The following is a 21,093-nucleotide window of genomic DNA, read 5'->3' as shown; positions in this document are numbered from 1 at the left end:
TAACATAACATTCTATCTATCTCAAGCTCTCTCTGTCTCTCTCTCTATCTCGGCTTCTCTATCTCAGGCTCTCTGCGTCTCTCTCTCTATCTCGGCCTCTCTATCTCAGGCTCTCTGTGTCTCTCTCTTCCAGCCTATATCTGTCTACTTGTCACTAAACAGGGACTCTGCTGTATCTGGCAGACCAGTGTCTGTCTGTGTCTGTGTCTGTGTGTGTGTGTGTGTGTGTGTGTGTGTGTGTGTGTGTGTGTGTGTGTGTGTGTGTGGTATTTCTGACAGGAGTTCAACTGCAGGGCTCTGCAGGGTCACGGGGGAGAGTGTAACTCACCGGCTTTTGAGCCTTCATCGCTGCCTGGCGTGTATGTGTGAGGGCGGGCCATGTGTGTGTGTGTGTGTGTGGGTGCGTGCGTGTGCGTGTGTGTATGATGTGGCGACTGAGGTCTGTGGAATGCACGGTAGAATCGGCACAAGAAAATGCCATTACCCTATCAGATCTCTCATGGCGTGCACAGAAACATTCACTCACTCACTCACTCACTCACTCACTCACTCACTCACGCACGCACGCTCCCATGCTCCAACGCAAGCATGCACACACACACACACACACACACACACACACACACAGATGTACATACATTCCAATGGTGCGTACATAAGGGCGTAGCTTCGGTTTGAGGTTAGGTGGGAGTGCAAATACCGTTTCTGGGGTAAGCGACCAGAGAATCAGATGATCTGAACATCTTTATTTAACAACCACCATAACCTTCAGGTTTGTCTTCATACCAATTACTTTTACAGTTATTCCACAAACAGCATATCTTTTTATGGCATGTATTTTTTTGCGTTGCAGCTTCAGTCTGAGAAACAATTGGCATGGTAGTGAAATCCAGAATCATCTAATATTAGTTCAAGTACAGTATGAAACTTGTCTTTAATTCTGTATACAATAGTAACAGGGTCAGACTGGGACCGAAAAATGACCCGGGACAGATCACACCCGCTGCACACCGTACATAAATACATATATTTCAATGTTTGAATTCAAGCGTTGGTCACCTGGTCATTTTAATGCTGCATGCCTACAAGGGAAACAACTCATTTGCATGTAATACCTGGTTGACGGTAACTGTATTGTGCAGTGGCATTGCGGACCCTGTCCTAGTCTCAGCGTCACCCGAAGCAGTGGTCATGTTGAGAGCAGATGCATAAGACCGCTAACGACACCATTGCATTTGATCAGACATTCATTATTCAAAACCATGTTGTGCTGATCTTGCCCTCATCTTTTTCCCTAATTAAAATACAGATGACAGCCGTCATCTGTCGTAAGCTTGGCCTACAAATTGCCAACCTTAACCTAACTTCACTACTGCTACATCTGGTCTGCTGACAAGACTACTGACATAGCGCTGAGGCAGTCTACACATGGGTTATTTCTTTAGATTTAGTGACATTAGCTTGGCGAGCTTGTTGTTTCGTCTTTTATTTGTAGAGGTCAAGGAAACATAGAAAAAACGAAATCTCAATGTGGCCCGATTCCTCCCAGAGCATTCACAATTTGACACGGACGTCTAGGCGAAACCCAAAAGACGACAACCTACTTCAGTAGCGTTCTTTAAAACGGCCGGACAAGTAAATTGTTCAAAAGTTGGGTTGGGTTGGGCACCCCGGCCACCCTCCCTAGAATGCTTATGGATCACTCCGTGGCCAGACACACATTGATTCAAAGCAAGGGAGTTTGCTGAAACTATTGTCAATTCAACATATTCAACTTTCTTTGCATTCTGGGATGGCTAGGGCAGCCAATCACACACTGATAAGGAAACACACTCTAGACTATGTGCAGAGCGTGCTACTGGACAGTGGGAACTAGACCGGCCAGGAAGATTGCCAGAGGAAGTTGTTAATCGGCTTTTGCAAAGCAAATGATAATCCATTTATTAGATTTGGCAGACCTGTCCTGTCACTTCAAGAGGGCAGAGATGGTTCATTGTAGAACTGTTTACAATCATTTTCAGCTTAATTGCTCAATTGTTTAGTAGGAACAATCCACTGGTTCCTTCCTTGCCATTGCCAGGGAAATGCCCCTAGTGTCCATACTAAAACCTACACCCTTGTGCGTACACTGCACCCACACAGTAAACATTACATCGTGGCTCGTTTTAAACTTCTGCTCATTTAAAACCTGAACAGGCACATTCTCACAGACACATTCTGATAAATACCGTAATTCATCTAACTGAACACAGACGTATGGCTTTCGTAGCGCCAAGGTTGCGACGAGAGGGTTACAGTTGACTGACTCACCGAATAACCAGCTAATTAACCGAGAACGAATAACTGTTTTTAACATTGAGTAAAGTGGAAAAATGTGGAAGCGTGGAGAAAAAGCAGAGTGAGGCTTATATAACATGAATAATGGAGGCATAAGCAAAGAATAACGATTGAGAGAGAGAGAAGGAAGGGAGGCGAGGTAGGGAAGGGGGGAGAGAGAGAGAGAGAGAGAGAGAGAGAGAGAGAGAGAGAGAGAGAGAGAGAGAGAGAGAGAGAGAGAGAGAGAGAGAGAGAGAGAGAGAGAGAGAGAGAGAGAGAGAGAGAATGGCATTGGAGGCCGCCTGCCTTCCTTCTGGATTGCAGGTGTTTTTCATTACTGTATTGCTGTGAAATGCGTGCAGCTCCATATGGCGGCCAGTGCGTTCGCTCTATTGAATATGAACGGCTGTCAAAGAATCCAGGGAGCTTGAAACGTGTTCATGTCCATAGAGAATAAACTTTGCGTTTATGTGAAAACCGGTTATTGTTACTGGAATATACAGTAACAATAAATAAAGCATTCAACCTTAAAAAGTCAATTATGTAGTTCCAACCTTAAAACATATTAGAATTCGTTTTTCAACATGGGTAAAATCATGTGTATGTGTCAGAAACTACAGACATCCATCAATCAAAATAAAGCCTTTTTTCCTTTTACTTGGCCCTATATATATATTGGTATCTATTTTCCGGCCTATCTTTATTTTGCAGGTCGGTCAATCATGGTGAAAAGTAATGTGCAATAACATTAGCCACCACAGAGGCTTTTATAAAGTCGCACATGTTTAAAAAGTCTTGATTGAGCTTTTTTTCGTCTATTTCCTCGAGAGGATCCGGAACATAATGGAGATAAGGAATTGGACAAGTGAATCTGTCCCTAAATGAATGAAAGTTAAGTTATTGGTTTGAGTAAGTAATTTGTTGTTATTACAAATGACAGTGCTGGGAAACATCAGATCCGCTAAAAGGGAGGTTTCAGGGAAAGGTCCAGCGATCTTTAGGCTTCAGTCTCGAAAGTGAATCCTCTGAGTCTCTGCTTTTACAACAGCCACACTACACGGCGGAATTGGTCCATCAGGATTGTGTCTCTCTTGTAGGGTGAGAAGTTTTTCGGTCACACACACACACACCCACACGTAGACACGCACGCACGTGCGCACACACACACACACACACACACACACACACACACACACACACACACACACACACACACACACACACACACACACGCACACACGTTCAAGGTAAATAGGGGAATACAGCACTGTATGTGAATTATGAGCCAGGGGTCAAAGGTGAAAGACAGGGTTGGGGGGTCAGTGTTGAACTTGTGGGAGTCCCAGCAGCAGCTGTATGTCAATGTAGCTCCCATGGCTATCTCGTTCCCTCTCCTCTGACAAACCCCACCTCTCCCACTGTCGCACCTTTCTCTCTCTCTTTCTCCGTTCAACCCAGCGTTTTTAAGAGATTCATTCATTAATTTGCTGCTTTGGTGCTTGTGTCTATACAGGGATGCTTTACTTACTGTATTAATGTATAACACTGCTTGGGTCAAATCAAGTGTGAAATTGGATGTTTGTTTCCTAAAATTGTTTGTTCTCTCCCTCTCTCTCTCTCTCTCTCCCTCTCTCCCTCTCTCTCTCTCTCTCTCTCTCTCTCTCTCCCTCTCTCCCTCTCTCCCTCTCCCTCTCTCCCTCTCTCTCTCTCTCTCTAGGTGTGTTGTCTCTGTGATGCTCTTAGCCCCCTGAGGCCAGAGGAGAAGTGAGTCAGGCCCAGCCCTCCCCCCTTCATGGGACACCCCCTTACCCAGCATGCACTGCTGCTCCTGCAGTGCATGCTGGTCCTGCGACCAGGAGGCGTGGCGGGTCGGAGAGGGCCGGTTCTGCTGCCCGAGTCCCCCTGTTATAAAACCGAGCACCCTCTGGTGCCACACTCAGGTGGGTGACACACTACACACGCACGCACGCACATCTTCACATGAACACACACACACACACATCATCATCATCATCACATGAACACACACACATACACATGAACACACACACACACATAAAAACACAAACACGCACAGATCTTCACATGAACACATACACACACAAACACACACACTCACACCTTCATATGAACACACGCACAAACATCTTCGAATGAGCACACACTAAATACTAGCAGAGCTTACTTTGCGTGGTACCGACTCTTACTCAAGGTTAAATATGAAAACAATGACAGATCAAAATCTGAACGTTGATTTATTTTATGCTAATGTTTTGGGGGTTTGCTGTTTTCGTTGTCTTTTTTTATACTTTACAAGGTCTCACTTGAAAACTGTCTTTTATCTATGTTAATCTGCCTTCTTGTACATGCGGACGCCCACAACAAACACCTACACCCACACATTCACACACCCACAGACAATACTAACACACACACAAACACACAAACCCAAATGCACACAATAACTCACACACACAAATGCACAGACAAACACACACAGGCACGCATGCACGCACACAAGACCACAGAGACAAAACTCACAAACACACCAACACACCACATACACACACACACACAACCACACACACCAACAATGGGCATAAAGGGGCATATTTTATGGCCCGCGCTGTGTCAAATGTAGCCTATCTTACAAGCCCCCCTGTTACAGCTTCCCTTTGTGTTGTACACTGCTGCTCGTACAGAAGAACTCCACTGTAATGACACGTGGCTGCTCCCACAAAGCCCCAGCGAGCTGCTTCCATCTCAGCAGAGCCCCGGGCAGATCACCCCTTAGAAACTCTGTCTCCACGGGTAATTCACTGGAGGTATACCAAGGTCATGGGAGACAAAAACGCACATCCACCCGCGACACCTATGGAGTAGGAGTCTGATGGCAAGCTTCCTCCCTTCTGCTCAAGCTCGCTCTATTCTTTTGATTCTATTGCTCACTCACGCACACACAAACATGCACACACAAACATGCACACACACACACACACACACACTCTCGCTTTCCCTAACTTTGTCTTTCTCTCTCCTTCGCAAACGCTCTCTCTCTCTCTCTCTCTCTCTCTCTCTCTCTCTCTCTCTCTCTCTCTCTCTCTCTCTCTCTCTCTCTCTCTCTCTCTCTCTCTCTCTCTCTCTCTCAGAATGCAACCTATTGATCCGAGGACGAGCGCCTCTCTAACTGCCCATCGTTAACTCGACATGCTCTCTCCATAGCGGGTGAGGGGCTGAGGGGGGGGGGGGGGGTCAAACCGTAGCAAGGTGTTTCCATAGATACCTTCAGGCGTAGGAGTTATCGTAGTGACCCTGAAGTAGACCCTTTGTTTAATTCTTCCCTTCATCTCGCTAAACCGGGGCCTGTCATCGTGGTGGATCGACCGCGATGAGGCCTTGGCCGGCCGCTCTTGTTGCTCACTGTGATGAGGAAGTGTTATGGAGGAAACATCGGTGGTAAATCCATTTTATGGACACGGTTCTGCCTTATAAAGTCAGGCCGGCGGGCAAAGCCACCCTCTATGAATCGCGTCGGGCGTAGGGATTCTGAAGGCAGCAATATCAATATACGCTATACACTGATATGAATTGGATGATAAAGTTACGGGGCTAAACCATCCCTTACTTTTATTCTTATTTTATTTATCGGCGAATATTCAAAGGACATCGTTTTTTTTACGCTGTTTTCCAAATGGCTCCCGCGGCTATTTAATGAAGCTCCTCTTTCTCTTTAGAGGCATCCTTAAGCCCAGTAAAGAACGCCGTGGCACTGATAGCATTCTCTCCCAGCCGTTTGAGGACAGGGTAGCCCAGGGCTGCTGCCACGCGCAACAACACTGCACCCACTGTCATATTACAGTCCTCAATTATCTTCAATGAGCATCAAACTGTACAACTCTGTCAACATCTACGTTTTAATTTATTTATATCCGTTTTATACGAACCAGGGCTCAAACAGAGAGCGGGGTGCGCCCGCGCAGGGCTTGAGAGGGGCCCAGTTTTATTAAAAAGCTATTACGGTTCTCTTTGTGAGTCAGCCGTGCTGCGTGCGCGACAGATTAATCCCCGGTTGAGGAGGATGCGCTCTGGCCGTTGTTGTGGATCCTTCTTTCTTCAAGGACGTGAAGGAAGAATGCAAGCCTGTTAAATATTCCCCCGAGCTTGCTCATCTGTGTTCATCACGGGCGAGCCGTGCCCAGCTGTTAACTCCTGCTGTCAGGTTAGCACCGTGGACACCGGGGACGCCCGTACTTATGCCTGACTAGAAGTCGGCGAGTCGACTTGAAGAGAGTTGTCAGAACTGCTGTGGAACGCGGCTACTTACGCGGCTACTTCCATGTCGGCCCCGCCAACGTGCGGGCCGGCGGGGTTTAACGACGCCTGCGGCAACGCTACTTGTGGTGCCGGCTTGAGCTGTCATACGAATGTGCTTAATCCCTTGCAGTCTCCGCGGCTCTTGCGTCGAACAACTGGTTCATCTTGAAATGAACGGGATGTTGCAGTCCGTATTTTAGATACCAAGATGTCCACTTTTATGTTGTATTGTTGACCAATAGAAGGCGGCGGTGTAATGGGCGGGCCGCAGGCAAAAGGTTTGCCCATTTCGTCTGGGTCCCCCTGCGCACAATTCCCGGATGCTGCGGTTTTCTTTGGTCTCAAAGCGGCCATTCTGTCCGTGCGAACACAGCGTCCACGTTTTCCTTTGGTTCTCAGTAAAGCGGGGCCTTTTGGGTCTAGCCCAAGGTCCTTTCATGGGGCTTTGAAGTTCGGTCCGGCCAGAGGTTGGAGAGTGTGCAGCGGGAGTTGGAAGTCTCTGGTGGACAGCTGTGGCGGTTAAGGTCGGACAGAGGTTAGGAAAACATGGGACGGAGCACAGAGGGATCAGGGCTGTTATTGTGATCAGCTTTTGGAGAGGGAAAAAATCGGAGCTGCAGGCGGAGTTTGTGTGTGTGTGTGTGTGTGTGTGTGCGTTTGTGTGTGTGTGTGTGCGTGTGTGTGTGTGTGTGTGCGTGTGTGCGTGCGTGTGTGATGTTGTACATTGCTAAGACACTTACAATGCCCCCATCAAGACATGTGTCTTTTGGGGACAGGCTTAGGGCTTAAAACTGGCCTGGTGATTACTGGAAGCCAGCCTAAGAGTGGCTGTGCTTTCTCCTGTGGGTTGACTCGGGAAGGGAGTGACTTTCCCGGGTTTGACCTGCATTGTTAATGGTGGTTTGAAGGACTTGTTACCATGGTTATGCCCTGATGACTGTTTTCCTTCTGTGTTCTGGGGAGGTTTCTGTGGATGGGAAACAAATATATATCGTAAAAAGTACATTCATATTTCCTTCTGTGTCTTCAAGAAAGGGGATGTTCCCGCAACAGAGAATGTGTAAATGCCCGTAATTTTATATAAAATTCCCTCAATTCCATTATCAAACATTGCATCTCAACGAGACAATATGTTTTTATTATTCACTACCTATGGAAAATGACAACCCTTGGCCTGATTATCAGTTGCTTCAAAGTCTTCACAATTCCCTCGAGATAAAGAAATAACCTGTTAATACATTTTCGCTGCCGAAGTGTGCACAATTGTACACCAAGGTGTAAACAATTTTGCAACTCAGTGCTACAGCTTCTGTCCTATCCGCCACAGCGAACAGATCATTAGAGAGTGTAGAATAAAAACACACACGCTCATGATCATATCACATTTTAAAAACTCAACTGATTACATCAGCTCTGTGAAACCATTCATTTGGTCCTTAGAGGCTAATTTAAAGTTTGTCCCTGTGGCGATGCCCACAGAATCCAATAGATCACAGAATACTCAACATTGGCATGCTTTGCGGATATTAGACAGCAATGCAACGGACATGCTGCATCTTAACATCCAGCACCAGCCTTTCTTGAAACGTCTGAAGTTTATGTGGCTCAGATTTCCCCCCACAACCCAGCGCAGAGGAAAGGCCTTAACGCCACGTTGATTCTGAAAAAAAAAAAAAGCACTCTCAAAAAGACACATAGATATAAATAGGGTTACACCATAAACGCTATTATTTGTAATTCCCCAGAGGGACCGCTAACGACCAAAGCAAAAGCCCCTGTAAAAGAAGTCTCGCTCCTCTTAGCTTTGAAAACGTAAGCTTGCAGCAACATCAGCGGCCAAAGCCTTTTATGTGAAGGTAGGTCTTAACTGCCTCGCTTACCCCGGCCTTTCTTTTACGGCTCGCTCTCAATCCGAGGTGTTGTTTGGTTTCTCAACCACCGGGCCAAATCACTTCCTCAAATCTACTGACGCAAACGCCCGCCGACGTTCCCCTCCCCCCTTTGCCGATTACGGCTGGACAGCGCTTGAGACTGAATGAGCTTTCTCTAGTTCCCTGACCCCCTTCCACCCCTATTTACACCACACACAGGAAAGCCATTCATGTTTCTTCGATTGATTCCACATGTGGCCATTGTTGTGCCGCTGCCGGCCGGCGTGAGGGTGAATTCACTCGGCAGCTCAGGCGGCGTTGGCAATCAAACATCGCTCCTGATGCTGGGGGTAAATATGGATACGTCGTCCTCCTGTCGTTCCCTCTTTTCTCCGTCAACTGTTCCATTTCGGAATGGGTAATAACGTTCCGGGTTTGAGATTGACAGAGCTGGAGGAAGACAGCCATTTATTTTGGGAAGCGGAGAGCAGAGGATGTGTTAAGGGAATATGATTGGGCTGGGATGAGGGTAAAGGGATGTGTGTGTGTGTGTGTGTGTGTGTGTGTGTGTGTGTGTGTGTGTGTGTGTGTGTGTGTGTGTGTGTGTGTGTGTGTGTGTGTGTGTGTGTGTGTGTGTGTGTGTGTGTGTGTGTGTGTGTGTGTGTGTGTGTTCATTTGTCTCGGGTGTATATATGCATTTGTGTTTTCATGTTAGTAATTGCTTTTTGTGTCTGTGTCAAAGTGAGTGTTTATGGAATAGTTTCAGGGGCGGATCTACTGGGGTGGCATGGGGTGGCAACTGCCACCCTAAAAATAGCCTTGCCACCCCAGCTGCCACCCCAGTTGGCAGCGCAAAATTCCTTTTTTTTTTTTTTTTTACAAGACATTTACAAAAGCGAGTTTCAAAAGTCTGACTGCAAGTGAATGCAACCAGGAAATATTGCCCCATCCCGCCTGCCCCCCCCCCCCCCCCTCCCCGAGACTCCCGCCGGCAATGATTTTGAATACAAGGAAGGCGCGAGAGTCCTCCAAACGAACAAAGCAAGCGGCGCGGTGCGGCGCGGTGCGGCGCGGTGCGGCGCGGTGCGGCGCGGTGCGGCGCGGCGGCAGAGAGACTACATTCTTGAGGTAATACTGATCAACCGTCTATATAAAGAAATTATAATAATTAGAAAAGAGCAGGGCTGTGTATTACAGAAACATCATAGTTAAAGACTTAAGTTAAGATTGGAATGCCTTATAGCTGCATAGCAGGCGCGTGCCGTATGGGCAGGTGGGGCGGCGAACTCCCTGCAAAAGCATTCTCCCAAAAAAATTGTTCCTCAGTAAATCATTGCTCCAAGTTTATTTTTAATAATGTGATTGTCACATTAACTATCTATAGTCTCTGTAGGCTTTCCGACTATTTTTGTTCTGTTGATATCAAATTGATGGTGGCGATTCTAGTTGAGTTTAACGTGTCATGCAATGTGGGGCGGCGGAGCTCAACGACCGCGTCCCTCCGTATGTTTCTCGCATAACCCTGCAGGCTGCAATAAGAATTGCAATCCACGCTAAAGACGCGCTAACAAAAACAAACCCTTCTACACTCAGCTGGTTTTCCTGACCGTTAACTTCATGTGCCTCCTTTTGTATCAACAGTCATTCGATTTGATTATATTAAACTTTATTGTCATTGAACCAAGTAACAGGTACTTGAACAACAAAATGCAAGTCATCTTCTGTAAATTATTTACAAATGGCCATCTCTAATCTACTTGGTTGCACACCTGTCTGAACTTTTATAAACCAATATAAGTCACCAATAATTAATAATAAAACAAGCTTCACATCAAGAGCAAAAAAAATAATAAGGTAAACCCAAAAGGTCTTAAATACTTAGAAATTAAAGATATACAAATAGATAGAGAGGGAAATCTTTGATAGCACTTCCCCTGAATCCCCATTTGGCTCTTCCAAGCATGCAGGTAATACACTCTACTTTGGGAGTTATTCTATGTCACCGCACTTTGAGGGTGGCATTGTATGTAAATTATTGGAATCGGTGAATAAAGTGATATTTGCACTCAAGTTGGACTGATGATTGACATCTGACAGGAATATCTCATGGACCAATGCCAACTTATTGTTAACTAAAGTACATATTGCAGCTCTCTTTGCATATATTTTTAGCCCGATGCCCCTGCTGGTGTAATAGTGCAGGTGTTTGTTGTAAGGCAGGTTGATTTTGTAATTATTCAGTAATAATTTATTACATTTTGTCTGAAACCTTTTGTTTAAATGTAAGGCTTTACTCATCCCACAATAAATTAAATATAATGTTATTGAGTCAAAATATCTAAATGTGGGGGCTTTCCAAGTAAATATTGATTGATATGGCTTTAATTAAATCGGCATACTGTATATACTTCTGCCAGAGGGTGCCACCCCTCAAAATCTCCTGTCCCCCTCTTGCCACCCCATGAATATTTTTCTAGATCCGCCCCTGAATAGTTTGTCTGTGTTTGAATGCATGTGTATGTTTGTATGCATGCAAACTTGTACAGCATGTGTGCGTTTTCCTATATATCTATGCGTTTGTTCAAGTGTTTTGCATGCATAATAATAATAATAATAATACATTTAATTTAGAGGCGCCTTTCAAGACACCCAAGGTCACCCAAGGTCTGCATCCATGTCTTTTTGTGAAGGTGTATGTTTGCATACAAAAATGTACATTTGGTGTTAATGTACAGTATCAGAGAGTATTTATGGTTGTGCGTGAGGGTTCCCGCGGGCGAATTTTTCTTTTGCAGGGTGGTAGCGGGAAGCTCGTGAATATTCATGAGGGAACTGATCCCTGATTGGCTGGGACTTGGCTCGCTGGGACTTTGTCAGAGGGCTTGTGTGAAAATCACGAACGCAAATGAATTAAACGTTGTTATAAATCAACACGAATAATGTGACACATGATACCCACCTACTACACGGCAACTCTATAGCTACCTTTCTGTAAGTACAAACGTTAGCTCACTCGTCTAAAAGCCCCTGTGAAACTGTTATGTGACACAGCCTGGGCTACTGTAGTAAATCATTTATTTATTTATTATATTTTATAACGTTATGTATAGCGCATCGCAGTGCTTTCGGCAGCTGGTGATTGTTTCCAAGTTTTTTTTTTCTAATTGTTGTCCATCCATGTCTTGATATTTCCATTAAGATTCCATTCTGTTCTGTTTCTAGAAGTAGTGAGCATAATGGCAGGATTTATTAAAGCTTGCAACATTTGCCAGACCCATGTCAACTTTGAGGAGATGGAGCTGCTGGAGATTAGGTGTAGATGGATAAGAATAAACCGTATGATTTCTGATATTTCATAGTGGTTCTGCCACACCCCACAACCAATTACATTATAGAAAGAAGGGCCATAAAATCTGTATGCCTATCCATAGAATATTTTCGCGTAGGGCTAAATTAATTTTAATATTGATTTTCACCTATCAATCCACCTACTACACGGCAACTCTATAGCTACCTTTCTGTAAGTGCCAAAACAAACGTTAGCTCGTAATGCTAACTCGTCTAAAAACAACTACTGTATAACATGTCACACTATTGATGCAATGATTTGTGTTGATTTATAACAACGTTTCATTTATTTGCGTTCGTGATTTTCACAAGCCCTCTGACAAAGTCCCAGCGAGCCAAGTCCCAGCCAATGAGGGATGAGTTCCCTCATGAATATTCACGAGCTTCCCGCTACCACCCTGCAAAAAATAAACTCGCAGCCGGGGTCGGGTCCTAGATGCACAATAATGACGCACTTCCTGTAAACGCTGTCTTTTAAATGCGAATGCGCGTTCAATTCATTCCCATGTTATTCCCAATTATTAACGATCTCCTTTTGTTTTCTAATCTATGAATAATAATATAATGTACAAATTATTGTTGCCTATACTTGGGTTATATAAAAAAGAAGAATCGGTTAACTCCATTCACTGAACGGGGCGATCCACTTTATTTCCAGCGCTCCCAACACAGAGGCCCTGTTTACACGAAGGGAAACCGCAGATATTTCCACGCGGTTTGGCCTCTCATTCACACGAAAACGGGGAGAAACAGGGTTTCAGGTTCTGAAGCGTCACATTATGCCCCAGGAAATGCTTAACGTCATATGAGCCATAGATATATATATTAACGAGATGCCTCGTCCGCGGTGCTGGCCAATGGAGTCGAACGTCACCACTGGCGGCCATCTTACCACAGTAAGCTGCTCACCCCATTACATTGTGTTGGTCGAGGTACATGAACTTTTTAAATAACCATAACTTGCTCAATTTTCAACCGATTTTCAACCGGTTTGGTTTGTTATAAACGTCAGAGATGTAGGTATGACAGTACATACTTATGAATAATTGTTACGTTCTAAGAAAAATAGAATAATGTTCTAAAATAGGTACAAGATTTCCCTTTACAAATATACGTCAAGAAAGGCTGCATGTTGAAATCCCCACCCTGTACAGAGAAGTATTTATTTAATTATAACCATGTGTTTTCATATGAAATGAACATTAAACAGAACAGATAGGTGCAATAAATATACACATGCACAAGGTATTCATGTTATTTATGTCAAATCAATATATCGGCTACTAAAACTCAGCAATCTATTGTGTTGGTAACTTCACTCAAATCTATCTACAGTCAAGTATGCATTTAGACAAATACGATAAAATATGAATATAATATGTGCAACCTTTGTGGCTGTTCAAGACACACTGAAGGCATGATGCCAACATAGGTTTGCAGAGAACTATATACAATATGCACACTGAAGGCATGATGCCACCATAGGTTTGCAGAGAACTATTTACAATATGCACACTGAAGGCAAGATGCTACCAAAGGTTTGCAGAGAACTACATAAAATATGCACACTGAAGGCATGATGCTGTAAAAAGTGTAAATGCCCCCACATCCTGTCAAAGTCCTCACTTTTTTTATTTTTTTCTAGTAGCACTAGTTGCTACAACACGCACACACAGACCGCAAACAACAAGCCAAGCAGAAGCGCGAAAAATCTAAAGAAACTTCGACTTTCTTTTTATTTTCTAACGTTTGTTTACGTTATCTAGCGACCCATTTTATGCAATGTTACATCATCAAACTTTGTCGTTAGGTCTGTGAAATAGGCCATGAAATAGGTATTAAGTTTTTATATAAGTGGTCTTAAAAGGGTCTTAAAAAGACTTGAATTTGACTTGAAGAAACCTGTAGGAACCCTTTATGTTTGCATCCACTTGCTTGTAAGCACTTTGTGTGTGTGTGTGTGTGTGTTTGTGTCTCCATGTTTGGTTGCATGTGGGCTGTGTGTGTGTGTGTGTGTGTGTCTGTGTGTGTGTGCGTGTGTCTGTGTGTGCTCATGTGCGTGTTTGTGTGTGTATTGTGCAATAACACCTCTGTCTAATCATCAGCCAATACCATGATTGAGCCAGTAGCTTTGCTCTCACGGCTATGATGCGATTATGTTATCAGAGGAGCAGGTTGGGGGAGGGGGGGGGTTTTGCAGTAATCATTGGTGTTAGGTGGTGCTGTTGTTCTTCTTGGGGTAGGTGAAGGTGGGTGCTGGTGGCGGAGAGTGATGGCACATTTGTATGCAGCGAATCCTCACCAAAGCATGGAAAATCAGGCTTAGTGCCTTGGAAGCAGAGTGCCATCCGAAATGTCTGCCTGTCTCCATGCAGACTGGGAAGCAAACACGAAGGGGAAGCAAAAAAAACATAAATCTCCTTGAACAAGTCAGTCGTGACCTCCCAGACATTCCCTTCAACAGAGGCAAATGGTAATACGTTTGCTGTGGAGTCTAGAAGCATGGATGCTATTGTTGTCATTGTTTCTTTGGGGTTTTTCGGTACACCCTTTTTTCCCGTCGTTCTCAGGAGCTCCAGTGGAGTGGCGCATGGGAGGCAGATGCAAGTGTCGGCACCGCACCCCCGTTCATGCTAGGCCGCGCTGTGGTAGAGTTTGTTCGCGCCGCACAAGCCCACGCTGGTAGATGTTTTTTGGAAGTTAACCCCCTGTCGCTCAGCAGTTTGTCTGGGGCTCTCGTCTGGAAATCAGTCAAATGTCTGACGCTTCGCAGTCAATCCAATAAATCGGCTTTTGATGCTGCTTCCAAAAGCAGAACCGGCCTGCGGATAAGCATGCAGTGTGTCAGGTGTGACGGCAGCGGAATAAGTGCTTTTTTCCATCTCTAGTCCCGCTACAAAGCACCTCTGCCCGTTTGAAGATATTTTACCAGCAGTTTAGTAAAATTGGGGCTATACATTATCATTCTGAACCCCAACTCAAAACCAAACTCAAAATGGAGCACTTCGAAACTGCATAAAACATCAGCACTCAATTTGTATCCACCACACCACTGATGAAGGCATTATTGCCACGACATATTGTAAGCGTGTGTATTTTTAAAGTGCTCTTCAATCCCGCAAGAGAGAAGTGTGTGTGTATATATATATATATATATATATACATATATAGATATATTCATCTCTCTTGCTGGGTTGAAGGGCACTTTAAAATAAATATATTGTTGTCATTATTACCATCGTCCCGGAAACGTTCTATTAGCATCGATTTGTAAACGGTATCGATTGTAAATTGCACCTCCAACCTCCTGAGGTGGATCAGGGAGTCGATGGTCAGGAAGTTGAGCCGGGCAGCGGATGAACGCGGATGTTTGTGAGGGCGGAATGGCCGACCACTCGACAACAAGTGCATGTTTTGACTTGGTCCAACTCTTAAGTATGCTGGGTGGGATGCAGAACATTAGGTCTCCCTGTCATGTCTGCTCCACCACTTTTTTGACTAAACGCTATCGGGTAACCAGACTGCAGACGGGGCCGGCCACATCGCGAGTCGGCCAGCGCCCGGGAGCCCATGATTCGATTGGTCAGGGGTTAAAGGCCCGGGCGCCATGACGACAGGCGTGCCCGGGATGAGAAGTCAATAGCTGTCTGGCAATTCCCTCCCTTTCGTCCGCTCCTGCGCTTGATCTTTCTCTCGTGTGTGTGTGTGTGTGTGTGTGTGTGTGTGTGTGTGTGTGTGTGTGTGTGTGTGTGTGTGTGTGTGTGTGTGTGTGTGTGTGTGTGTGTGTGTGTGTGTGTGTGTGTGTGTGTGTGTGTGTGTGTGCGAACCTGTGTACATGTGTGTTTACGTGTGTGAGTGTGTGTGATGTCCTTTGCAGTACACTAAACATTTGCTAAGATACATTAGCAATTAGGGATAATGGACTGGAAGCCTTCCAAGCAAGCTTTCTGTTTGGAAATCTTAGTGGTTGTGGCTTTCAGTTAAGTTTTCTGCTTTTGCCATGCTACAAGACACATTGTTGCACAGTTAAGCATGTTTGAACACTGTTTGTACGGCGTAAGAATGTTGGATCGTTTTATCCTTCTACTTTTTTTTTATTCAGCACAGAAGTATAAAAAAAGAAGTCTATGCTGTTTGAGGTTATGTGAAAGGTCCTGTGTCACCTGGTCCTGTAAATGGCTGAGGTCGGTTTTATAAAAAAAAAAAATACAGTCTGCACCTGCATTTGGGAGGATCAGGTCGACCTTGCCTCAATGGAAACAACGGTTTCCAAGCCAACACAGCAGATGTGTTGCGTTGATGTGAGAAATCAACAATTAAACATTGGTTCATTTTTTGACAAAGGTGATAGCAAATTAAAGGATTGAGCATTTCAGCCTGTTTTAAGCCTGTTGAGTCATCCTTCATCCTTTATTCGTCCCTTTGCGGAAATTCTTTCTCTGCTTTTGACCCATCTGGGAGCCGGTGAACACTTATGGCGCATTTCCACTGCAGGGTGCGGAACGGATCGGATCGCAAAGGTGCGGGTCGGATCGCGTTTCCACCGCCAAAAGTGGGCGTGACCCGGACTTTGCCGTACCCGTTCCGACCCCATTCTAGAGACTCCTCCGTTGCGGTACCCAAAACGAGACCAGACGCCTGAAAGGGTACCCTGGAATTCTAGCTACACCCCCCCTCCGTTGATTGGTCGACAGAATCGTCACTTCCGGGTGACGCGGGGATAAAAACAGTAGCCTCGAGGTATTATTCTTTACAATTAACATGTCGCGTAAAAAGCTTGCTTGGGCGAACAAGGAGGCGGAGACGTTCGTCTGCATTCTTGGGGAGGAAGACGTTGTTTACGATGTTTACGTAGCTGCCGCGGCGATCGACATCCGGCCTACCACCAAGTGTACTGTCGGCAGTGGAAACGCGACCTCGGAACTGAGCTGGGCTATACCGCCCCCTCCCTACCGCACCTTTGCGATCCGATCCGTTCCGCACCCTGCAGTGGAAACGCGGCATTACACACACACACACACAGAGGAGTGACCTTGTCAGAGGTCCACACACATGGGGGCACACACATGGGTGTACACCGGCCGCAGTGCAGCGCCCGGGGAGCAGGTGGGGGTTTCAGATGCCTTGCTCAAGGGCACCTCATCCGTGGATGAGGACGTAGAAGCGGTGCTGCACAACTACTCCCCCCCCCGTCCACATATTTTGCCTACCGGTCGGGATTTGAACCGGCCACCCTCCGGTTACCGCTCCAAGCCCTTAACCAGTATGCCACGGAGGTTCGCTTTGGGCCGGCCAATCCAAAGGAGAAGAACATTCATTAAAATAAATTGTTGCTTTCAGACTTTAAAAAATTTGAGTTAGATATTAAAGCCTGAAGCCTAGACTATCCCAAACTTATGGAAATGATAGGGCAAACTGCGAAATCTTCAGGGTACTATATCAGAATTTTTGATTACTTTTGTCTTGCTGTTATTCAATATAATATTCAATATGATGTACTATACATAATATCTAATCATCAAATGGGTTAGAAGGTAACTTTCCGTTCTTATGAAGATAAACTCTATTCACGGTTCCCTTGGAGTTGAAAAACAAATCAATCAAATTGACCACGATGAAAAATCCACACGAGAGAGGTCTCGTTACCACTGGCGGTAAACAGACTCTGTATGACGTCACCGGGGTAAATAAATATCAACTGAAACCATTCATCAGCGCGACTGGCATTGACGTGCTCGTCATCGCCTGGCCCGCCGTCGACTCACTGTCTCTGTGTCCTGTGATCATCTTGACAGAAATGGAGCCATGGATCTTCAGGTTTAAGGCAGAGGGCACGGTGGATTTCTCACAGCTGACCTTCGACCCCGGCCAGAACGAACTGATTGTGGGCGCCAGGTAACCAATCTCCGTCGTCTCTGTTTGTCCTGGTCCTCGTGTTTCCCCTTCAAACTCTCAGTGTCTTGTGTTGACTTTACTTCTCTTCTGTCCACCTTCTTTCTTTCTCGATGTCCATCTTTCTTTCCTTTGTTCTCACTGTTGTCTGCCTGCTAATTCTTTTCTTCCTTATTTTCTTCCTTCCATTATCAATCCTTCCCCTTCATTCTTTCATCCTTTTTTCCTTGATTTCTTCATTCCTTTCTTTCATCCTTCCTTCCTTCAATCCATCTTTCCTTCATTCCTTCATTACTTCATCCTTCCTTCTTTCCGTCCTTCAATCATCCATCCTTCCTTAATTCCTTCATCCTACGTTCCTTCCTCTTTTTGTCCTTCCATCATCCATCCTCTCATCATCTATCCTTCCTTCCTACCATCATTCGTCTTTCCTTCCGTCCCTCCTTCCTCTCTTTCTTATTTACCTTTGCGTGACTTTCGTTATTTTTCCCCCTGCACTGAAACCATTTTGTGTCTCGTCCTTCTGTTTACGATCCTTTTTTATTTCCCGTCTTTCGTTCCTTTCCCCTTGTCCTCTCTCCCTTGCTTTGGCGCGTGTCATCGTAACCCATGAGTGATGATCCCCTTCCCTGTAAATGTCCCCGTATGCCTCAGAGAAAATAGTTTCACAGTTTGTTTGCGCGTCTCCTGTCTTTATGCTTGGCTGTCTGTGTGCCCGTTATTGAAAGTGGATTTTAAAGAAATTGTGTGTGTGACAGACAAGCTTTGCATATATGCAGTATGCACCCACAAATGTTGTAGAATTGTGTGTGTGTGGGTGCATGCGCATGTGTCCGTAAGTGTGTGTGTCTGTGTGTGTGTGTGTGTGTGTGTGTGTGTGTGTGTGTGTGTGTCTGTGTGTACGTCATTAGTGTGAGTGCGTGTCCGTGTGTGTGTGTGTGTGTGCATACGTGCTTGCGCGCCGCCTGTGCGCCCGCATGCACATTGGCTATATTTCTGGGCAGAATTATTTGCACAACATTCGGCAGTTCATATGGCTTAGTATAGGCGGCTTATAGTATCGCACTGTGTAATTCACAGGCCAGAAGCAGATGTAGTGCGACTTGCACTCCTTCTAATGGCTTTAGAGTCAATACAAGGCAACGCTTGGCACAAAGTGAACAGCAGATAACGCAGGGGAGGATGGGGAAGCAACACAAGCAAATATAATGTGAGCCCAGGGACTTACTAATGGACAAAAGGAAAAAAAAAGATCAAAATATGCGCAGCTCAACCTCTTACAACTACTCTGTGTTCTAATCTGTTTCTGTAATTAACTATGAGTCAGGTCAATGTGAATATACTATATATATACTAATGCATGCAGTGCAACATGTGTATATTATTATTACAATATTATTTTAATGAGTAATAACAAAAATGGATCATTACAGCATAAGTAGAAGCAAGTTCACCGCCTTTCATGTGCAAAAAAGCACTGAGTTCCCTAAAAGTAATTTGGCCATCAAAGTCTTGTTGTCAAGGCGAATATCTGGCCCATCCATCTGCTCCCCAGCACACCAACAAAGGAGATGAGAAGCAAGGTCTAATTAAATTCTGGGTTCAAACATGACATGTGTTAAGTGTCTGGGTATAAAAGGCGTGTGTGGATGGATGGCTGTGGTGGTGGAGCAGGGGAGGTGTGAGTGATAATGGAGGCGAGGGGGAATCAATGCAAATATCAATACTGTGTAGGGGGGGAGAGGCACAGCTCAGAGCCGCGCTCCACAAGATTGATAGCCGACTGTGTCCGTCTAGCTGTTGGTGACTCAACTCCTAGTTATGACGTGTGTGTGTGTGTGTGTGTGTGTGTGTGTGTGTGTGTGTGTGTGTGTGTGTGTGTGTGTGTGTGTGTGTGTGTGTGTGTGTGTGTGTGTGTGTGTGTGTGTGTGGTTGATCTGAAAGACCTTTATGTGACATGATGTCATTTATTCTGAAACCCTCATCTTTAAATGTATGAATGTTACCATGGACCAAGAAGAAGTGCTATATGTCCGTACACAAATACAAATATCAAATCTTGTTTAATTAAACTGTAATAATTGGTTTGAGTATCATTTACATAATTGTTGGCATGTGGTTTACTTAATTTTCTTCTTCGCAAAGTAAAAGTACTGTAAGAGCAGTGCTTATGTTTAGAGAGACCGGCCTCAGGGCAACGACAGCATGGCAAACGTTACAGTGATGTTTCCCTGCTGAGCCTTGGATCACACGTACTATATAACGTCCATCGTTTTCGCCTTTCTCTGCCTCACTGTGTGCCTTTGCCTCCTGCGCTCTCACGCCACGCTGTCCTCTCTCTCTCTCGTTCTCTCGTTCTCTCTCTTTCTCTCGTTCTCCTTCTCTCTGCTTCTCTCCCCTCTCTCTCTCTGTCTTTCTCTCCTGCTCTCTCTCCCTCTGTCTGTCTGTCTCTCTCTCCAAATGCGGGAAAGATTAAGCGGCTGCAAGCAACAGTTTCATTTCCTCAACAACTTTAGACTCCGGGAGAAACAGCACCGAATGTATCTGCATTTCCACCTTATTCCCCTCTCAGCAGTTAAGGTTAATAAACGCATAGATTTAGCTTCTGGCATACACGCCTCTGAATGATTTCCACTCACACTACCTTACCGGTGGCGTTGTTTAAAGGTGCTATAGGTATTTCTTTGTTAATCATTGTACCCAATAGGTGTTGGTATCGGATCCCTATTAGCTGGTTTCCAGCTGGCTTCCCAGAGAAAAAATATGTGTAAGAGTGGGTAAACGTGTGATTCTTCCCCGAGAGTGTTATTATCGTTTAGATATTTATCCAACGTTGTATACTCTTCAAACACCGACACTGTTAAGTAGCTCTGAGGAGTTTATTTGAAAATAAATCGTGCACAGTGTAAAGTTTGCAGTTGTACCCAGACCACGGACAAGGACTGACGGACGTGGTGCAGAGACCTCGCCCGAAAGTGCAGACGAATCCATTTGTCAGGAAGGGGAGACGAGAGTGTTGCTCTTGGCATTTGAGCATTTTACCCGCGTGGAGCTCTCCTTCTAATCACTACCCGCTCCGATGACTCATGTTGGGCTCCCTTGTCATTTCAGAAATCATCTCTTCAGACTCAGTCTGGAAGACCTGACACTTATTCAGGTAAGCCTCCGAGCCAATACCGCCTCCCCCCCCCCCCCCCCCCCCCCCCACACACACACCACACACCACCCCCTCCCCCCCCCCCCCCCCCCCCTCTCTCGACTCTGTCTTTGACTCAGCCTGTTTCTTAATGGAACGTTATCCCGTAGGGGGTGTTTATGTCTGTGTGTGTGTGTGTGTGTGTGTGTGCGCGTG

At 45.3% G+C, this 21,093-nt stretch overlaps 1 protein-coding gene across 1 annotated transcript in view; it reads left to right on the top strand.

The window, feature by feature from the left end:
• sema5a (sema domain, seven thrombospondin repeats (type 1 and type 1-like), transmembrane domain (TM) and short cytoplasmic domain, (semaphorin) 5A) overlaps positions 1-21,093 on the top strand; it is a 65,386-nt gene that overhangs the window by 4,069 nt on the left and 40,224 nt on the right. The window contains exons 2-4 of the mRNA XM_060045261.1: positions 4,034-4,256; positions 17,645-17,744; positions 20,853-20,898. Coding sequence (XP_059901244.1) covers positions 4,109-4,256; positions 17,645-17,744; positions 20,853-20,898 — 294 coding nt within the window. The 5' untranslated portion in view covers positions 4,034-4,108. The remainder of the gene's footprint in view (positions 1-4,033; positions 4,257-17,644; positions 17,745-20,852; positions 20,899-21,093) is intronic.

This window comes from Gadus macrocephalus, chromosome 23 (assembly GCF_031168955.1).
Source record: "Gadus macrocephalus chromosome 23, ASM3116895v1".
NCBI classification, from domain to species: Eukaryota; Metazoa; Chordata; class Actinopteri; order Gadiformes; family Gadidae; genus Gadus; species Gadus macrocephalus.
The sequence above is the reverse complement of the archived record's forward strand: the minus strand, read 5'-3'. Positions and strand labels throughout refer to the sequence as shown.